This window comes from Crinia signifera, chromosome 1 (assembly GCF_055691185.1).
Source record: "Crinia signifera chromosome 1, ASM5569118v1, whole genome shotgun sequence".
Classification (NCBI taxonomy): Eukaryota; Metazoa; Chordata; class Amphibia; order Anura; family Myobatrachidae; genus Crinia; species Crinia signifera.
The window spans coordinates 256,421,160-256,440,627 of NC_139217.1; the positions used below are offsets into that span (position 1 = coordinate 256,421,160).

The 19,468-nt window shown below is 44.1% G+C and overlaps 1 protein-coding gene across 3 annotated transcripts in view; it reads left to right on the forward strand.

Moving 5' to 3' along the window:
- Positions 1–17,465, forward strand: part of C1H19orf44 (chromosome 1 C19orf44 homolog) — a 47,497-nt gene extending 30,032 nt beyond the window's left edge. For 2 of the 3 annotated variants that reach the window (XM_083180670.1, XM_083180666.1), the window contains exons 7-10: positions 12,876–13,353; positions 13,578–13,652; positions 14,479–14,645; positions 17,221–17,465. In XM_083180670.1, the coding sequence (XP_083036796.1) occupies positions 12,876–13,353; positions 13,578–13,652; positions 14,479–14,645; positions 17,221–17,331 (831 nt within the window). In that variant the 3' untranslated portion in view covers positions 17,332–17,465. The remainder of the gene's footprint in view (positions 1–12,875; positions 13,354–13,577; positions 13,653–14,478; positions 14,646–17,220) is intronic. The other variant, XM_083180675.1, reaches the window with a different exon arrangement.
- Positions 17,466–19,468: the final 2,003 nt, after the last annotated feature.

Here is a 19,468-nt window from a genome sequence, read left to right on the forward strand (position 1 = left end):
GTATAACACAGATAATGCCCCCAGCAGTATAACACAGATAATGCCCCCAGCAGTATAGCACAGATAATGCCCCCAGCAGTATAACACACATAATGCCCCCAGCAGTATAACACACATAATGCCCCCAGCAGTATAACACACATAATGCCCCCAGCAGTATAACACACATAATGCCCCCAGCAGTATAACACACATAATGCCCCCAGCAGTATAACACACATAATGCCCCCAGCAGTATAACACACATAATGCCCCCAGCAGTATAACACACATAATGCCCCCAGCAGTATAACACACATAATGCCCCCAGCAGGAACACAGATAATGCCCCCAGCAGGAACACAGATAATGCCCCCAGCAGTATAACAGAAGTGCACAGAATGCCCCCAGCAGAAGTGCACAGAATGCCCCCAGCAGAAGTGCACAGAATGCCCCCAGCAAAAACGCACATACTGTAATGCCCCAGCAGAAACTGTGCTGTAAGTTACACTCACCGTTGCCATCCGTTGGTTGAGGTCAGTGTTCAACTTCTGTCCAAAAGCCTCCAGCACCCGTGTGGCGCGCAGTGATTCCCCGCGTGTCAGCAGAGGTGGGCAGCCTGTCAGCGCGGCGGGCAGCCTGTCAGCGCGGCGGGTGTGGGATGTAGCTGGAAGAGCCTACAGTACACACTGCGGCGTATCAGCTCTTCCACCCACATCCCACCCCCCGCCGCGCTGACAGGCCGCTCAATTCATTCCTCTGATGGGCGAGTCTGTCAGCCTATCAGCGGCGTTTCCTCACGGAAAGAAAAAAAAAGTCAGGAAGTGAGGGTGAACGCTCCGCGCCGACCGCACTATGCCAAATATGCACCATCAGGACATTTATGTCAGATATGCAATTTCTGCAGAAAATCGGGCAAATATGCAAATGCATATGCAACTGCATATAATCCGGTCTCTAGTAATAATACAATACTATATTAATACAATACAGTAGAATGGTCATATTCAGAACATACATACAATATCTGTATCCTACATTACTAGATTCGATTTATATTCCATCCAAGTTAGCCATAACTTAGTTGCGGGATATGATGGCGATGAGCTATAAGATGTGCCAGCTGTTTCGAATTCGAAGTGAGATTGTACTGCTTCTTCTATCTCTTTAAGACTAGGTATGTTAGTTGTCCTCCAGTTGCGAGCCAGAAGTCGTTTAGTTGAGGACAGTATATGACCAATTACATATTTATCTGAGGATGAGGCGATGTCTGGAAGAATATGAAACAGTGCAATTTTCGATTGCGGGGCGATAACACTATGTAATATGGTGGAGACAAGTCGGAATACTCGCCTCCATATATCTGTCAATAGAGGGCAAGACCAAAATATGTGATATATCGATCCCACTCCGCCACAGTTACGCCAACAGAAGCTAGGGTTCGAGGCGCTTATTTTGTGAAGGAGGGCGGGAGTCATATACAGCCTATGTAGGAGTTTAAAATATTGTTCAACATGGTATATACACTTAGACAATTTAAAACCCATCTGAAACACGGATTGCCATTCCTCCTCTGATAGAGTCACGCCCATATCATTTTCCCATTTAACTTGAGAGGGGAGTTTTGAAAAATGTTGAGGTGTGACTAGGGATGTGTACCACCTAGATATTGCGCCTTTACTATTTGTCTTTTGGATTAATGCCCATATCGCATTGGGTATTGGCTTTAGGGCCTGAGGAGGTGGGGACACAGTTTGCAGCCAGTGTCTCACTTGTAAGTATTTGTAGAACTCTTTCCAAGGTATAGAGTATTTTTCTTGGATTTGGGTGAAGGAAAGTAATGTTCCTGAGTCTATTATGTCCTTCAACGAGATAATGTTACTAGATGTCCACAAGTCGAGGGACAGATTCGGGATCAGGCGTGCTAATCCTCTTAATGACAGTTCTGATGTAGGTTGTGGCCCTCCTAGCATACAGGACCTCAAAGTATTCCATGTTTTACATATCGTTTGGGCCACTGTGGAGGTTTGGGTGAATTGTTTTACAACTGAGGGAGGTAACCATAATAGGTCCATGAGTGGGAACTGAGATTTAGGCCCCTTTCCACTATAACCCAGGGTTTGGGTTTATCGGTTATCATCCATGCCCCTATAGAGGAGAGTATAGAGGCCATTTGGTACGCTTGGAGATCTGGATACGCCAGACCTCCATGGGATTTGGGTTGAACCTTTATTTTCCGTGCTAGCCTTGGTTTTTTGCCTTTCCATATGTATTATAAAAAATATTTATAAAATTTTGTGAGTAGGGAGTCGGGTAGTAATATGGGTATTGTTCTAAATAAATATAGCAGTTTTGGGAGCAAAACCATTTTTAGAGCAGCTATTCGGCCCATCCAGGATACGTGTTGCATCATCCATTCCTGTGTTAATTTTTTGAGATTAGTTAGTAGGGGGAGGTAGTTACATGGTAGGATGTCATGGGCCTTCGCCGGGATGTGTATTCCCAAGTATTTAATGCTGTTGTCTTGCCATGCATATGAATATTTAGATTTAAGCTGGTCTAGTAAGGTAGTAGTGAAATGGATCGCGAGTGCCTCCGTTTTGGAGCAGTTTAATTTATAAAAGGAAACTGAGGAATAGTCCTGTAGGACTTTGTGTAGGTCTCGTAGAGAGGTACTTGGATTCGTGAGGGTTAGCAGAACATCATCCGCGAATAGGCAGATTTTATGCGAGTGTCCAAATAGGGAGGGGCCTGTTATTGAAGGTGTGGTCCTGATGGTTTCGGCCAACGGTTCAATTGCCAAGGCAAACATCAGGGGGGATAGGGGACAGCCCTGACGCGTGCCGTTAGATATAGCAAAGGGAGTTGAGAGCATTCCATTTATAAAGACTCTAGCTGATGGGTTTGAGTACAGGGCTAATATTGATGATAGGGCTCTATCTTTGATACCAAATTTATTCAGTACTGCTCGTAAATAACCCCAGTGCAAACGGTCAAACGCCTTCTCCGCATCTAACGAGAGCAATAGTAGCGGCTCAGGGGACACGGAGAAGGCATCCAGAACATCAATCATCCTTCTAGTATTATCCGATGCCTGGCGGCCACTCACAAATCCCACCTGGTCGTGACAGATGAGGGATGGTAGTAGCGGTGCGAGCCTATTGGCAATGAGCTTTGCATATATTTTCACATCTGTGTTTAGAAGTGCAATGGGGCGAAAATTGGCTAGACTGGAGGGGTTCTTCCCCGGTTTAGGGAATGCTACAATTCGCGCTTCCAGCATTTCTATTGGAAAGGTCCCTTTCGTGGAAGCCTCCTCATACACTTGTTGCAATGGGTGAGATAGTGAATCTTTGAAGGTTTTGTAAAATTTATTGGAATACCCGTCAGGGCCTGGTGCTTTTTCTGCTGGAAGATCCAAAATAGCTTTACTAATCTCATCTATTGTCCAGGGGTTCTCTAGGGGGGTGAGGGTGCTCGGGTCTAGGGAGGGTAGAGATATTTTTTCTAAGAAGGCGGTTATGCCTTCCGTAGTAGGTTGAGGGGTCCCAGGGTCATCTTTTAAATTATATAGTGAGGAATAATACTCAGCGAAGGCATTTGCTATTTCGGATGGGTCCGTCACTTTCGCGCCTTTCAAATGTACCACTCCTTTTACTCTTTCCTGTGCTGTTTTGCCCCTAAGTTTTCGTGCTAATAGTCTACCGGCTTTATCCCCTTGGACATAGAATTTTTGTTTTAATTTGAAAAGGTTCTTATGCACCTCTTGTAGGGTTAGCACATTCCATTCCTCCCTAGTTTTAAGTAAATCTTTATATATTAATTTGTTAGTGGGGGCGATTTTAAGTTTAGATTCTAGCTCATCTAGACGGGTCTCTACATCCTTCAGCAATTTGTTTTGTTTGGCACGATGTCTAGCAGCTGCTTGTATGATTGAACCTCTGATCACTGCTTTCAAAGTGCACCAATAGTTAAAAGTGTTTGTGTCAGTTGGATCATTTGTGTCTAGAAATGACTGCAATTTTTTTTGGATCGAGTCCTTAACGCTAGGATCGTCTAAAAGGTAGTCGTTGAGGCGCCACTGTCTCGAGGATGGGTGATAATAGGTCAAGTTCCACCTTAGGGTTAGAGCAGAGTGGTCGGACCAAGGTATGGGGATTATGCTAGCTTTTTTAATCTGTTGAAGTGTCCATTTATCTGATAGAGCTAAGTCAATTCTGGAGTAAGAATTATGCACCGGGGAGTAGAAGGTATAGTCTCTACATGAGGGGTTCCTTGCCCTCCAAATATCATAGAGAGCAAATTCATTAAGTATCCTTCTAAATTGTTTAGATTGATCTTTAGGGGTGGATCTGGTTAAAGTTCGAAGCGGGGATGATTTGTCCATGTGGATGTCCAATACCTGGTTGAAATCACCTAGGAGTAATAAAGAGCCCGAGCAATTAGCCTGTAAAACTGTACAGAATTTTTGTATAAAGGGGATCTGTTTAGAGTTGGGTACATATACATTCGCTATCGTGACTTGTTTATCTTCCAATTTACCGTTAAGGATCAGGTAGTGGCCCTCTAAGTCTGTTGTTTGTTTTTCTAATACAAATTTGCATGCTGAGGAGATTAAGAGTGCTACTCCTGCTTTTTTCTTAGGGCCATTGGAGGTGTAAGAAGTAGGGAATTTAAAGTTAGTGAATTTAGGTTTAGAGGAGGCCATAAAATGGGTCTCCTGGACCGCCACTACATGTGCTTTCAATTTAGCAAAATGATGTAAAGCTAGTTTCCTTTTATTCGGTGAATTAAGACCCTTAACGTTTAAAGATAAAACATTAACCATTATTTAGTTGAAAATGATGAGTGCTGTTCACATGCTTGTAGTTTTTTTGTTGGTTGGCTCCCAACACCAGTACTAGCTTAGAGTTAGGAATAGGACCACCACTGTGTAGAGTCAGAGGCGTGGACCATTCAGTGGAGTATACTAGAGACCATACCATTCGGTTAGGTGGGGGGAAAAAACAAGGGAAATAAGGGGGGGTTTGAGAGTGCCAAGTAGGCACTACTAAATAAGGCCACCATAGGAGGCGGCACATTTAGGAGGCGTGGAGGAAATATATGCCTCTGTCATTCTCTGGTCGATTAGCTTATTATGCATGAGATTAGTGCAAGCTGGTATTATCATTTTCCAAGGTTAAGACAATTTTAGTATAACAGTACGATTATAACACTCCAGGATACGTTCCTAGATCACGCTATGGTTTTTAAACAAAACAAGAAAAACGTAGTATCTGCACTACCAACCCGCTCCTCCCCATTACTGAGAAAGCAGCAAAGTTAGGCAGCTAGGGCATACCCCCTCATTCTTACCAGGAGCGGGTCAGCCACACAGACACCTGACAACTCTCTAAAGTATAAACGGTAAAACAGCCAACGATTATATAGGGCAATATTCAAAAGGATATACTGTGTATGAAGATAAGCCCAGCTTATTTCGCCATGGACCAGTCATTATTCAGCCTGGGATGCTTTGAAGTAGCTGCTGTGATACCGTCCAAGTTCCATTTAACGAGGAGTTTGATACCGTCCTCTGGTGTCATCACTACATCTGTAGAGCCATTGCGCCGAATTATTAAGTTGGTGGGAAACCCCCATCTGTATTGGATTTCGGCTTTTTGAAGCGCTCTGGTTACTGGTAGAAAGGTACGTCGAAGGGCTATGGTGGCCGCCGAGAGGTCACCAAAGATCTGGAGGGGACCCAGAATCGGTGTCGCCAGGTCCTTGGATCTCGTAGCCCGCAGTATTTTTTCTTTGATATGGTAGAAATGGAAGCGCATTATAGTGTCCCTAGTTGCATCCTGTGGGGCCGTTCTGGGTTTTGGGAGTCTATGAACACGATCCAAGAGTAGATCCTGGCTGCTTGCTTCTGGTAGTAGCCGTTTGAATATTTTCGTAACATAATCTTCTAATTCTGAATTGGTCACCGATTCCGGTATTCCTCTGATTTTGACGTTATTGCGTCTTGATCGGTCCTCGAGTTCCCCCATTTTATTCCGTAGGGATTCAACCTCAACTAGCAGTTCATCATGTGAGGTGAGGAGGGCATTATGGGAGCCGACTATTTCTTCACATTTAGTTTCCAGATGATCCGTTCTCTGCCCAATATCATCAATTGATTGTTGACAGGTTTGCAGAGCTGTTTTAAATTCTGCCGTGATGTCTGTCTTGAAGAAGGCAAGAAGTTGTTTCATTAGACCCACCGTTAGAGGGGAATCGTCTCCCATGTCGGAGTCGTCAGTCTGTGATTTTCGTTTGGGATCAAATGGGGATGAGAGGGCCGAAAGTTGCTTATGGTTTGCTGCCGCGGTGGAGGATGTCGACTTTGTGGTCGATGGGGAAGGCTGAGCCTTGAAGAAACTCACTTGTGAAGTGCCAGGAGTATCTTTTTGGCGTTTAGTTGGCATATTAAGCTTTTGGGATCACCAGAAGTAGGCAATGTCGTAGTGTTGGTATCTTCGCAGTCTTGTTAATGATGTGGCAGTCGTTATGTGCACAATCTTCGTTCTATATAATGACAGAGGCACACCTACATAATTACTTCATGGTGGTATTTTGATCAGTGTACCCCAGAAAAGGTCCCATGTGAATGAGAGCTGGATCTGCAATGTCCTGCAATTATTCGTTTGGGCCAATAGATGAAGCTCCCGGTTTATTTGTCTTCAGAGTTAACCAGAGCAGCAAATATATTCCTCAGATCCAAACAAATTAGAGCAGTATTCCTTATATCTTAATAATAACTGATGACGGTCAAATGATGGAGTCTGTAATCTGCCCTGGGGTTAGTCAGATGGCTTTAATGAAAAGCTACCAGATGTTGCCCCCGAAGACCCCCCTTCAGCAGGATAGACATCACCAGAGTGCTAGGGTGCAGGGAGATGGGAGCAGGTAATCTGCTGGTAGTAGTAATTGGTGGAAATTCAGTCCACTGTGAAACCCAGTCCCCGCAGGACAAGGGGCACTGGGTGGGCACACTGCTGTATATTGCAGATATCCTTATGTAAAATGGCCGCCGGCTCCACAGCACTGTGCTGGAGCCTGATCACCTTACCTCTCTTTGTGGCTCACTCCAGGCAGATAGGAGTGCCTCTGGTGGTCTAGGGGGTCTGCGTCGGTGTGGGGGTGCTTTTGCTCCCTCTGGGGAGCTCTTTACCCGCTGCAGGGGTGATCGCGGACGGCGCGTCCGTCCTGGAGCCCGAATCCCGGCCTGCTCCAAAAATTTAGTCCCCGGGTTCCGGTCGGCGGTTAAAACCACTCCCCGACTCCGCGGCGCACACCGCCCGGCTTCTCCGGGTGTAGAGGAGAAGGATCTGCCCTTCTGTGGTCGCTGGTGTCGCTGCAATCGGGACCCACAGTGCAGGTTAGTAGGAGCTGTGGTGATACCTGCCTGCTCAGCTTCCCGGCCAAGCCACGCCCCCACGGGTGGATTTTAAATCTACGAAAGTCTCACCTGTGTCCCACTTAAACTTCAGTTTTTGGGAGTCTTATTGGATATATAGTCTTGAGATTTCCTGACCAACATGCCAAAATGTTCCATTGAAAACAGCAGAGAATGGAATCTGGCATACTGAAGGGTCTCGAAAGTCGTCACCGTCTTGCCCAGTAATTTCAGGCAATGCCACAGTGATGGCCCGGGTTACCTCAGAATGCTCCAGACTAGCTGACAAATGTCCCTGGCCTTCACTTCCGGCAGGAATACATGATGAAGAGCATCATGTATTCCTGCCGGAAGTGAAGGCCAGGGACATTTGTCAGCTAGTCTGGAGCATTCTGAGGTAACCCGGGCCATCACTGTGGCATTGCCTGAAATTACTGGGCAAGATGGTGACGACTTTCGAGACCCTTCAGTATGCCAGATTCCATTCTCTGCTGTTTTCAATGGAACATTTTGGCATGTTGGTCAGGAAATCCCAAGACCATGAAAACCGATAAAGTGGTCTTGATGTCCGAGATGCAGACATCTTTACTTTGGTGGACGCTGTCCAATTGGGTCGCTCTCTTTGGTCATGGAAGGGGATGTGGTCACCACTGACACCAGTCTCAGGGGCTGGGGAGCAGTGGCTCTGGAGTTGAGGTTGCAAGACCTGTGGTCCAGGGAAGAATTGGCATTGCCGATCAATGTGCTGGAATTGCGTGCAGTCTGGAAGACTCTGTCCCAGACGGAAGCAATGCTGAGATGGTCTCATATTCGCATTCAATTGGACAATGCCACGGCTGTGGCATATCTGAACCACCAAGGGGTCAGTCGCAGCAAGATGGCGATGGTAGAAATGTCTTGAATCTTCAAATGGGCAGAGACCAATGTTCCGGCTTTATCTGTGGTTTTCATTCCAGGAATTCAGAATGTGGAAGCGGATTTCTTAAGCAGAGAGGAGTTTCTTAAGCAGAGGGGTCACAAGGAACATGCGTCATCATGATAGCACTGGATTGGCCATTTTGGTACTCCAACATTCTGAGGTTATCGACAGCGTTGTGGCGTCTTCCCCTTCGGCCAGACCTGCTCAGACAGGGTCCTTTTGTTGCATCAGGATCTAGCTCGACTAAATTTGACGGCCTGGCTCTTGAAACCTCTATCTTAAAGAGAAAGGGGTTCTCAGAAGCCGTTCTCCGTACCATGATTAATGCAAGGAAACCGGTTTCTTCTGCTAACTATTATAGAGTGTGGAAGACATACATTAGGTGGTGTGAATGACAAAAAGTACACACATCTAGGTTTAAAGTTTCCAGACTTCTAGAATTTTTACAGGACAGTTTCTCTTCGGACCTAAGTCTTCAGTCTTTGAAGGTTCAAGTGTCTGCTTTGTCTATCTTTTTTTTTCAAAACAAATAGCTTTGTTACCGGAGGTACAGACCTTTCTCAAAGGAGTTACGCGGCTGAAGCCTCCTTATAAACAACCAGTGGCACCCTGGGATTTGTCCCTGGTGTTGTCAGTCCTTCATAAACCTCCTTTTGAACCGTTAAGGTCGGCTGACCTGAAATTTGTTACATAGAAATTGACCTTTTTATTGGCAATCGCCTCTGCAAGGTGTGTTTCCGTGTTAGGGGCCTTATCTTGTAGGTCTCCATTCTTGATTTTTCATGATGATAGGGCTGTGTTGCGAACAGTTCCTAAGTTTTTGCCAAAAGTTGTTTCTTCGTTTCATTTAAACCAAGAGATTGTTCTTCCGGTGTTCAGTCCTCCGAAGGACACCAAAAAAAGGGACAAAAAAATGTGGATGTTTGCACTTTGCGCGTTTATGTGGACAGGGTGAAGGAACTCTGTAAAACTGATTCGCTATTGGTCTTGTATAATATTCACAAAAGGGGCTGGCCAGCTTCTAAGCAGACCATTGCTCTTGGTTACGGTCGGTAATTGCCTTTGCTTATACCAGAGTTGGCAGACCAGTGCCTTCCAGAATCAATGCTTATACCACCATGTCGGTTGCTGCTTCTTGGGCGGTGCGTCACAGGGCTATAGCAGAACAAATATGCAGGGCTGCCACTTGGTCATCTGTTCACACTTTCACCAAATATTATAGGTTCCATGAGTTTGCGTCGGAGGACACATCATTCGGGTGAGCAGTGATGAGAACTGCAGACCTGAGCGTACCCTCCCAAAGGACCGGCTCTTGAACGTCCCATGGTTGAGCTGTGTCACCAGGATGGATGAAAGAAAAAAGGGGATTTTTGTAAGAACTTACTGTTCGAATCCCTTTCTCTGATTCTATCCAGGTGACAGAGCGTTCCCTCCCTTCTGCTCAGTAAGTAATAACTTTCATGTGTTGTCATGTTATAATGGTTATGTAAATTGATTGTGCATATTAATATGTTCAGGCGTTGTACTGAGTTAATGTATCCTAGTGTGCTCTGGAAGTTGAACTGAGGAGTCTGGGATGCAGAAGGAAGGAGCCTGCCTCTCAAAGCTTTAGCATAGGTGCCTGGCTCCTTTAGACCCTCCTACATCCCATGGTTGAGCTGTGTCCCCAGGATAGAATCAGAGAAAGGGATTCGAACGGTAAGTTCTTACAAAAATCCCCCTTTTCTGCCTGGGGAGTGTCTCTCTGCTGTGGTGCTTCTAGCACAGTTTGGTCTGTATCAGAATTGAAATACAGGCAATAGAGAATGACACCCCAGGCAGTGGCACTGCTTTGATTTTGAAAGGTGCAGGATGCTAGAATGACATAGGCCCTTATTCAGATCTGATCGCAGTACAAATTTGTTCCCAAAATGGGCAAAACCATGTGCACTGCGGGTGGGGCAGATGTAACATGTATTTAGAGAGAGAGTTAGATTTGTGTGAGTTATTTTGTTTATGTGCAGGGTAAATACTGGCTGCATTATTTTTACACTGCAATTTAGATTTCAATTTCTACACACCCCACCCAAATGTAACTCTCTCTATACATGTTACATCTGCCCCACCTGCAGTGCACATGGTTTTGCCCATTCTGAGAACAAATTTGTACTGCGCTCAAACCTAAATAAGGGCCATAGTGACATGGTTTGTGAAGTTGAAAAAAATACTAATTATATAAACGATAACATTCCTTCAACAGTATTTCAATTGCTATATGTCTGATATTTACCTGACTGATCCTCCCATTGTACGACATTAATAAAAGTTGTATCCCTGGATGTCTTAAAAAACTGTTGTTGTTTTTTTTTTTTTATGTATTAATTGAATCAGCAGTCGCCACCTTTTATGGTAGAGAATTCCAAATCTTAACTGCCCTAACTGTGAAGAATCCTTTCCTGTGTATGAAATCTCTTTTCTTCTAAACCTAGGTGATGCCGAATGTCCTTTGCATAGACCTTCTGTTAAACAGAGCACCTGACCATTCTCTGTATTGTCCCTTAATGTATTTGTAGATATTTAATTATGTCCCCTCTTAATCCCCTCTTTTTTTTTTCATAGCGTAAATGAACACTAAATTATTGCACATTTAGGGTTCACTCTTTCTGACAAAATCCTTCTTAAGGCCCATACACACTTAACGATTTCACCTGAAAATCTCACAAAACAGCCTTTTTGAGCGATTTTCCGCTGAAAATCGCCTAGTGTGTATGGCCCACCGATGGAAGACTAGCGATGATGCGCGCTCCCGCATCATCGCTAGCAAAGTCTCCTATCTGCTGGTTTTACCAGCATGCCAGCGATGATGGCTGCTTTCTCAGCCATCATCGCTGAGTGTATACAGCAGCCGGGCTGAACTCGGAGCTGCTTTCAGCCCGGCTGCCGCCCTGCGCCCTCCCCCAGCTCCCGCCCACGGCTCCCCCGTGCTGTTGATGGAGCATACTCACCTGCTCCTGCCGCTCTGCCGCTGCGGCGCTGCCACATACACCGCTCTACCTTCTCCCACGCTGGCTCCGGCCTGCAGCTCTGCTCCCCCGGCCTCACATCCCTGCGTGATGCCCCGTCCGCCGGAACGCCCCGCCCCCTGCACTGTTCCATACACTGCCCACCAATGACTTTTCTAAAGGCAGTAATATATATATATGACTGACACATGCCAGCCATGTATATATTTCTGTCACCACTGCCCACCAATGATATATATATGGCAGTAACATATACATGGATGGCACATGCCAGTCCTGTATATATTTCTGTCACCACTGCCCACCAATGATATATATATGTCAGTAATATATACATGGATTGCACATGCCAGCCATGTATATATTTCTGTCACCACTGCCCACCAATGAGATATATATATGTCAGTAATATATACATGGATGGCACATGCCAGTCATGTATATATTTCTGTCACCACTGCCCACCAACGATATTTATAAGGCTGTAATACAGATGGAGCCGCTCTCCCCCTTGCCGCCAGCTTGCCATATTGCTGTAGCTGGCAGGAGATGGTGGACGGTGGGACGAGTGTCTCATTGCTGAGAATGTGGCACGCGAGCATCTCCTGCGCGCACGCCCCATTCTGGCAGACAACGTGGGACGGCACAATGAGAGCCGCTCCGATGCAGTGGCCCCATCTGTATATACATTGCTGGCACAGGCCACTGCCCACCAGTGTATTTTTTATGGCGACAATGTATACATTGCCAGCAATGTAAACGTTGCAGCCGCCACTGCCCACCAATATACATTATGTTATGGTGGTAACGTATTCATTGCTGGCGCAGGCGAATGGATTTCTCCCTATGTACAAGGCTGCAAATAATCATTGCCATACACATGGGCGGGATTTTGCCTGACCGAGGTGGCGTTTACCTGATCGCTGGGCTCCGAAAATATGCAGCCTAGCGATCAGTTCTGAATCAGGCCTCAAGAACAGAAATGCACAGAATAATATGGCCGCTGTTCCCACCCTTGGAATTTAAACCCACCCACCATGTAAATAGCCTTATACTGAAAGATTTTCAGCAAAGTCTTTTGCCTCCTGAAAATCTTTTGCTCTTTGGGGAAAATAGTTCAGTGTGTTCGCACTACTTTGGTGAAAGATAAATCTATTAGAGATTTTGGCAAAGTCTTTTGAAATGAAAGTCTACAAGTGTGTATGGGCCTTTTGATGGACAAAACCATGTGCACTGCAGGGGGGCAGATGTAACATGTGCAGAGAGAATTCGATTTGGGTGAGTTGTTTTGTTTCTGTGCAGGGAAAATACTGACAATAGATCACTTTGAAGTAAAACCCCACCCAAATCTAATTCTCTCTACACAAGTAACATCTGCCTCCCTGCAGTGCACATGGTTTTGTCCATCTAAGAAGGATTTTGTCAGAGAGAGTGATCTAGAATAACCCCCTTAATGAGTTCAGATTATTGAGATATGGAAAAACGTGACTTAAGCTATTTAGTAGATATGTGGCTGGCTTTGTTATAATCAGTATTAATTAATTTCCTCCACCAGCAGACTGCTAATCACAGAGCTATGAATCTTGGTCATCTCTCTGATACCCAAAACCATGAACTTTCACACAAAAAAGGTAATAGGTTGCCCAGAAAGCAGAGCTCCACCTCTGAAGAGGATTCTGCATCAGAAATACAGTCAGAGACCAACGAGGATTCAGACATGTCAGAGCATCGCCATGAAGACCGTTCAGGTTCCTCCGAGTCCTATGTTAAAGGACAACCTGAAGAATCTGACATACAGTCTGTCTACTCTAAGGATTTTGAACATTCTGTGCTCTCTGAAACAGAACCAAGTTCAAAGTCGAGTTCTAGCTCTAAATCATCAAAAGAATACAGCTTTCCCTCCAGTCGTTCTATCACTCAGCCCAAAAAGCCAAGAGACAGCAAGAAATGGTCTGGAAAGGGGCAGAGTGTGCCAGTAAAGGAAATTGCTGTACAGACCAGTGATGCTGGATTAATTTACCACTGGCCACAAGGTAGTAATTCTAACCACGTATATACAACGCATTATCACAAATGCCATTTACTACCCCTAATACTACATTTGTCTTGTATCCCTTTATTCTTCTTTACGCAAACTACACTTCCTTTTTCCATCTTCTTCCATTATAGCATGATAGAGAAACCTTTATCTGAAGTCTATTTTAATCCTGTAGCAATCATTTCCGTTTTGTTTCAATACTGTTTCTTTGTGTCACAGGGCACGCTACCACCCCCATCATCATGGAGCCAGTGTCAATGGTCAGTCATGTGGTGAGCCATGAATTAATTGAAGGTAATCTAATCAATCAGTTTAGCAATCTAATGGTTAAGATATTTACACCACTTTTCCCAACCCTAGTTGGACTATAATAGGCTTCCCTCATACCTTTTACCAATACGTATTGCTCTATAATATTGTGTGGCTATTTTATATGGCTTACTGGTATACTATTAATGTATGTATTTAGCAGATGATGGGTATTTTCAAATTGTGCACCAGAGCAGGGGGGGGCAATAATTGTCCCTCCTTCTGTTGTATAATTACACATCCCAGCATATTCTGCCATCATTTTGCGATTTGGCCATGCTAAAACTCTTGCAGTGTATGCTCTGATGTGTACTTGTTCAACAGCTGGAGGGTAGCTTATTGCATAAGTTTTCAAATTCTGTCCTCCGTACTCTAAACAGTTCATGTTTTCCAGGTATCCTTATAGAATCTCAAGTGAAATAATTAGCTCCACCTGTTGATAAATATGCCCCTAAGTAATGAATACAACTGTGCACCTGATAGGTGACCTGAAAAACGTTAGCTGTTGGGGGTCCTTGAGGGCTGAGTTTGATAACCACGATCGCCCATAACCACAGCACGATGCACAGATATATCTACAAATATAGCAGTCATTGGCCGTGCTGTAAGTGGACATGATATGTCTGTGAATTACATAGCCACTCCCACGAGATAGATCATCTGTTCAATTGAACAAAGGATATCAACAAGTGTGTATCTGTCCTACTGATGGCGACAACTTACTTTACTATTACATATTCACTGAATTGTCTATGTTGCATATTAGTTTTTGTATTCATTATTTGTTATTTTCATTGTATTCTTCCTGTAGCTCTTACAACATACAGTCCTATGGCTCTGGCACTGAATGACATGTTAAAGCAGCAGCTTCTCCTCACTCAGACATTTGCAGACATGGCTAGACAGTTCCACCTCTCCACAGTTCAGTCTCTGGAAAATGATCTGTATAACTATACCACGCTGGAGGAGACTAAAGAGGTTTGTAGTCTTTTACAATTCAGTTACAGCCAGTACGTAAGTAACTTCATATGAAAACCCTCCATAATTAACCACAAAACAAATACAGAATATTAAGTTAACTGTGTGGATGCAGGTTTGAGAATATTTCTTACAAATGGAGTACATACAGACGACCGTTAGAGGGGATGCTGGCAGTCAGAGTACTGACGTCCGCATCCTGATAGAGGGAATCCTGAGAGAAGTCTGGTAAGTATACTTACCTTCTCCCTGCCTCCCCACTAACCCTGTTTCCTACCCTGCACCCTAACCCCTCCCCCAGGCCTTACACGCAATGCATATACCATCAGGATGCCTGCATGCTGGATCTGATGGAGTGCCCTAGTGCCACTTTGACATAGGACAGACAAATATTATGCATAGACATGGATATTATGTAGAGACGGCTATTATGTAAACATAAACTTGATTTTTAGCTATGGATACATTTTTGTTTTTGCAGCAGTTTTGATTGAGGTCTTGGTTAAACAGTAATGATGATTGCAGTTGTGTTGAGAGACATTATTTAAACAACAAAAAATATCCTGCAACTGTACGGATGGTGTAATGGTTCAAAACACTGAGGTCATGCGTTCGAGTACCACTATGGCCCTAAATGTGTGGAGTTTGTATATTCTCCCCATGCTTGTGAGGGTGTCCACTGGGTAGTCTGATTTCCTCCCACAATCAAAAAAATATCCTGTTAGGTTAAATGGCTTCTGACAAAAATGTACTATAGTGTGTAATTGTGTGTGTGTGTGTGTGTGTGTGTGTGTGTGTGTGTGTGTGTGTGTGTGTGTGTATACTTGTTTAGGGCAGACTACATGGGCCAAGTAGTTATTACCTGACCTAAAATAGGCATATCTTGGACACTCTGGACAGATTGGGCCTCACTCAGATTTGCTCTACAGAGAGGGTGTAGCATTTTTTGTTTTTGCTTACGTTGCTTGCAGCATGCATATGAGTCTTGTGTACCTTGGCCGCCTCTTGCTGTACAAGAACTGAGCGTTGCTAGGTGGCAATTAGGTGTATTCATGGAAGAGAATAGCCACCTGGGTGTTTTGCCAGAGTTACTGAATGAGTTGTGCCTGTGCAATGTGTATGCCATATCTCCCACACCCAGCATGGGACAGGTCTGCATATGATGGTATTGACTACAGGCATTTGCAGACAGAACTGCTGGGGAGTTGCATACACAAAGATGCCTACATTCCTGATGTAAATGTGTATGCAGCTTGTGTATGCTTATACCTACAGCTGAATAAAAATGAATGAATGGTGGGATGGGTCGAGTGCATTCAGAATGCCAATGCCAGCATCCGATGGAGGGAATCCTAACTGCCCAGGTAAGTATATTTAACCCCCCCCCCCCCTGAAAAAATAACTTTAGCACCCCCTGTTAGGGCTTAAACAGCCCCTCCCCTTCATGCAGCCTAGCCCTACCCTCCGCTTCTAAGTGCCTACCCCTAACTGCCAGGATGCTGAATGCATTTTTCTGGGAATACTGTGTAGAATGGCATTGGCATACTGTTGGGAATGTGTATACTGATGTCTACAGCTGTAAACACTACCATAGAGTGGCATTTTCTGATAAGAATTTGTATGCAACCTGTATTATATTTACCATCTAACATTCATAGGAAAGGGATTTTCTTTGGGGGAAAAAAGGGAATTTACTGTGATTTAGTGCTCTATGGTGTGTTACTGGCCAATTATTCTGGTTCACTCTCAGAGGCAAATTCCTTCTCAAATGGACAAAACCATGTGCACTGCAGGTGGGGCATATGTAACAGTGTGCAGAGCGAATTAGATTTGGGTGGAGTTTTACTTTAAAGTAAGATCTATATTGCAGTGTAAAAATAAAGCAGCCAGTATTTACCCTGCACAGAAACCAAATAAGTCACCCAAATCTAACTCTCTCTGCACATTTTACATCTACCCCACCTGCAGTGCACATAGTTTTGTCCATTTGAGAAGGAATTTGCCTCTAAGAGTGAACCAGAATAAGGCCCAATGTGCCGTGGGATTTCTACTTGTTACTAGTAATTTCAGCAACTTTTGTCATGTTTGGGGGCAAGTGAGTGTTTTAATTGAATTGCTAGGTAAGGGGGCATAAACACTGGGTTGTTTTCCCATATTTTCTAAGCATCTATGGTGTACGTGGCTTATGCTGTGTACACACAGTGAGATTTGACATTAGTTTTTGACTATATAGTCAACATCGCATGCAGATCGTATGTAGATCACATAGGTTTTTTTACATTTGCGATCCTGATGCGCGCTCCCGTGACAGCACAAATCGAAAGCCAGATAGACAGGGCAGCAATGACTATATAGTGCAAATCTAATGCAGATTGTATGAATTGTATGTAAATAGTACAGAGTTAGCAAAGATTGTATAGCACTCGAATAGCAAGGGAATCTCACCGTGTGTCCACACCATTTAGGTTCTACATTTGTTTTTGGGTTTTTTGTATTTTAGTAAATATTTGTCAATAGAAATGTTAAAAAAATAACTTTTAAATAGCTTTTTCTTTTACTCTTGTCTTGTTCACAGTACATTAAACAGCAGAAGGCTCTGGGATGGAATCATGGGTTGAGAGCGAAAGGAAGCAGGCTGCAATCTCTATCAGCAGCCCGGGAGCAAGGACACGTTAAAGCTAGCTAATTTAACTCTAGTCACTAAATGCAAATTTTTTTTCTGATTTGTATGCTGAATCTCTTCTCCAGCTTCTGCATTGAAAGTAGAAGAACTCGCTTTTAATACATATATTTTTTTTATAAAAGTTGATATATAAAACATTGGTGTAGTTTGTTTTTTTTCCCCTCAATAATAATTTTTGGGATTTATATAACAAAAAATTGGGAAACCGGGTACAGAAATAATAAAAGGGGATGGGGACAGGGTAAGGGAAAAAACATAATCGGAAATCATTGCACACAGATATGAAGGAGAAAACAGACACAATCCTGCCCAAGTAATTTTGGATAGATATTACAGAAGAAAGGGAAGTAGCATCATAATTAGATTAGAATCAGAGTATAATCAGATTAGCGCTGATGATCCATCCAGGAATATATATTCCTAGTAAAACATTTATGGCCTATTGGTCCAATAATCATGCCACAGGAACCATCGAATCGGAAGCCGAGGACCCATAGGGAATACCTGCCATTTCATATTCATTCATTTCAATTTGAGCAATAGTGATGATCGCCAATTTTGTGCTATCAGGAGTTCAGTAGTAACCAGAATATGGCCCATTATATATTTTTGCCCAATCAGAAAGACATATTGGCCAGATCATTCAGTGTGTGTATAGCCAATATGTGAGTCCAGCAGTTGTTCTAGAAATCTTCCGGTTTGCCCCTTGCATCACTTACATTTGCACAGACTGGAAACATTATTCTGTGGTGTGTGAATTGCGTACGGATTTCGTCATTTTTGCAATTTACTCGCAGGTTTACAAAGGGCAGGTTTTCACTCTGTCTGGGTGGTGGATACCTACTCGCAGTCATCTGCAAATTTGCAGTTGTGAGGTGAGGTCTGAATCAGTTCTACCCATACAAATCATGTCTTCTCTGGAGTTAAACATTAATTCAGACCTGATCGCTTCACTGCTATATTTGGAGCCCTGCGATCAGGAATACACTGCTCTGACAGAGTGAAATCCCACCCCGTGCAAGCCTAATTGATTAGTGAGGCATTAAGAAAATTAGCTTCAAATCCATCAAATGATTTTTCCAGTGTATGCAATCTGTGCGTAACCCAGGACTTATGCGGCGGCTTCAATAGCCACAGATCAAGAACGGAGCTGACATCACATGACTTCTCCTCAAATGCCTGGCCATGCAGAAACGTATCGCAGAGCACATGCGTACTCAGATCATGCACAGTCTATCGATAATCGCCTGGCCTGCGAGATTGCAGCTGTGTGATCAGGTCTGAATTGGGCCCATTGCCCATTTTTCCACACTGAAACCTCAGAGAATTGGGTATAACTAATTATATTTATATATATATATATATATACATACCTCCCAACATGACCCTCTCCAGGAGGGACACAATGCTCTGTTTCTGGACTTCCCTCTTAATGTATGATTGCCATCACCTGTTTTAATCAGGTTAATTGATAAGAAAGGTGGTTCAGCACAGGTGATGGTAATCATAAATTAAGAGGGAAGTCCAGAAACAGAGCATTGTGTCCCTCCTGGAGAGGGTCATGTTGGGAGGTATGTGTATATATATATATATATCTCTGGAATCCAGACTGTGGCTACCTAAAGGCCCCAAATGCACTGGTCTGATTCCGACGGATCGTGCTGTGAAATCGGGCCAAAAATTGGTGATATGCCGGTCCTGTGCGCATCGGACCCAGACCTTGTAATCACAACGGCGGGGCATCAAATGTCTCGCAATCGGACCCATCAGTGTCACATTGTGGGAGCTTTTTAGTACCCACAATGTGTCTTATCTGATCCTTAGGTGCGCGCCAGTGGTGAAGCACCACTGGCACACATCTATGTGCAGCGGGGGTCAGAGCAGCGGCTGGGTGCTGGTAGCGGCATTTGCAGGGGCAGGAAGTAAATATTTTTTTTTTTACAAAAAACTGGCCGGATGCTGATTGGCTGAATTCACTCAATCAGTCCTCGAGAGCTACCAACAGTTAATGTTTTCTATGTCTCCCCACAGAATTACAAGTGAAGTAATTACCTCCACCTGTGGATCATTTAAAATGTGTGAGTAATGAGTGCACCTGTGCAGCAGACAGGTTGTCTGGAAAATGTGAACTGTTGGCAGC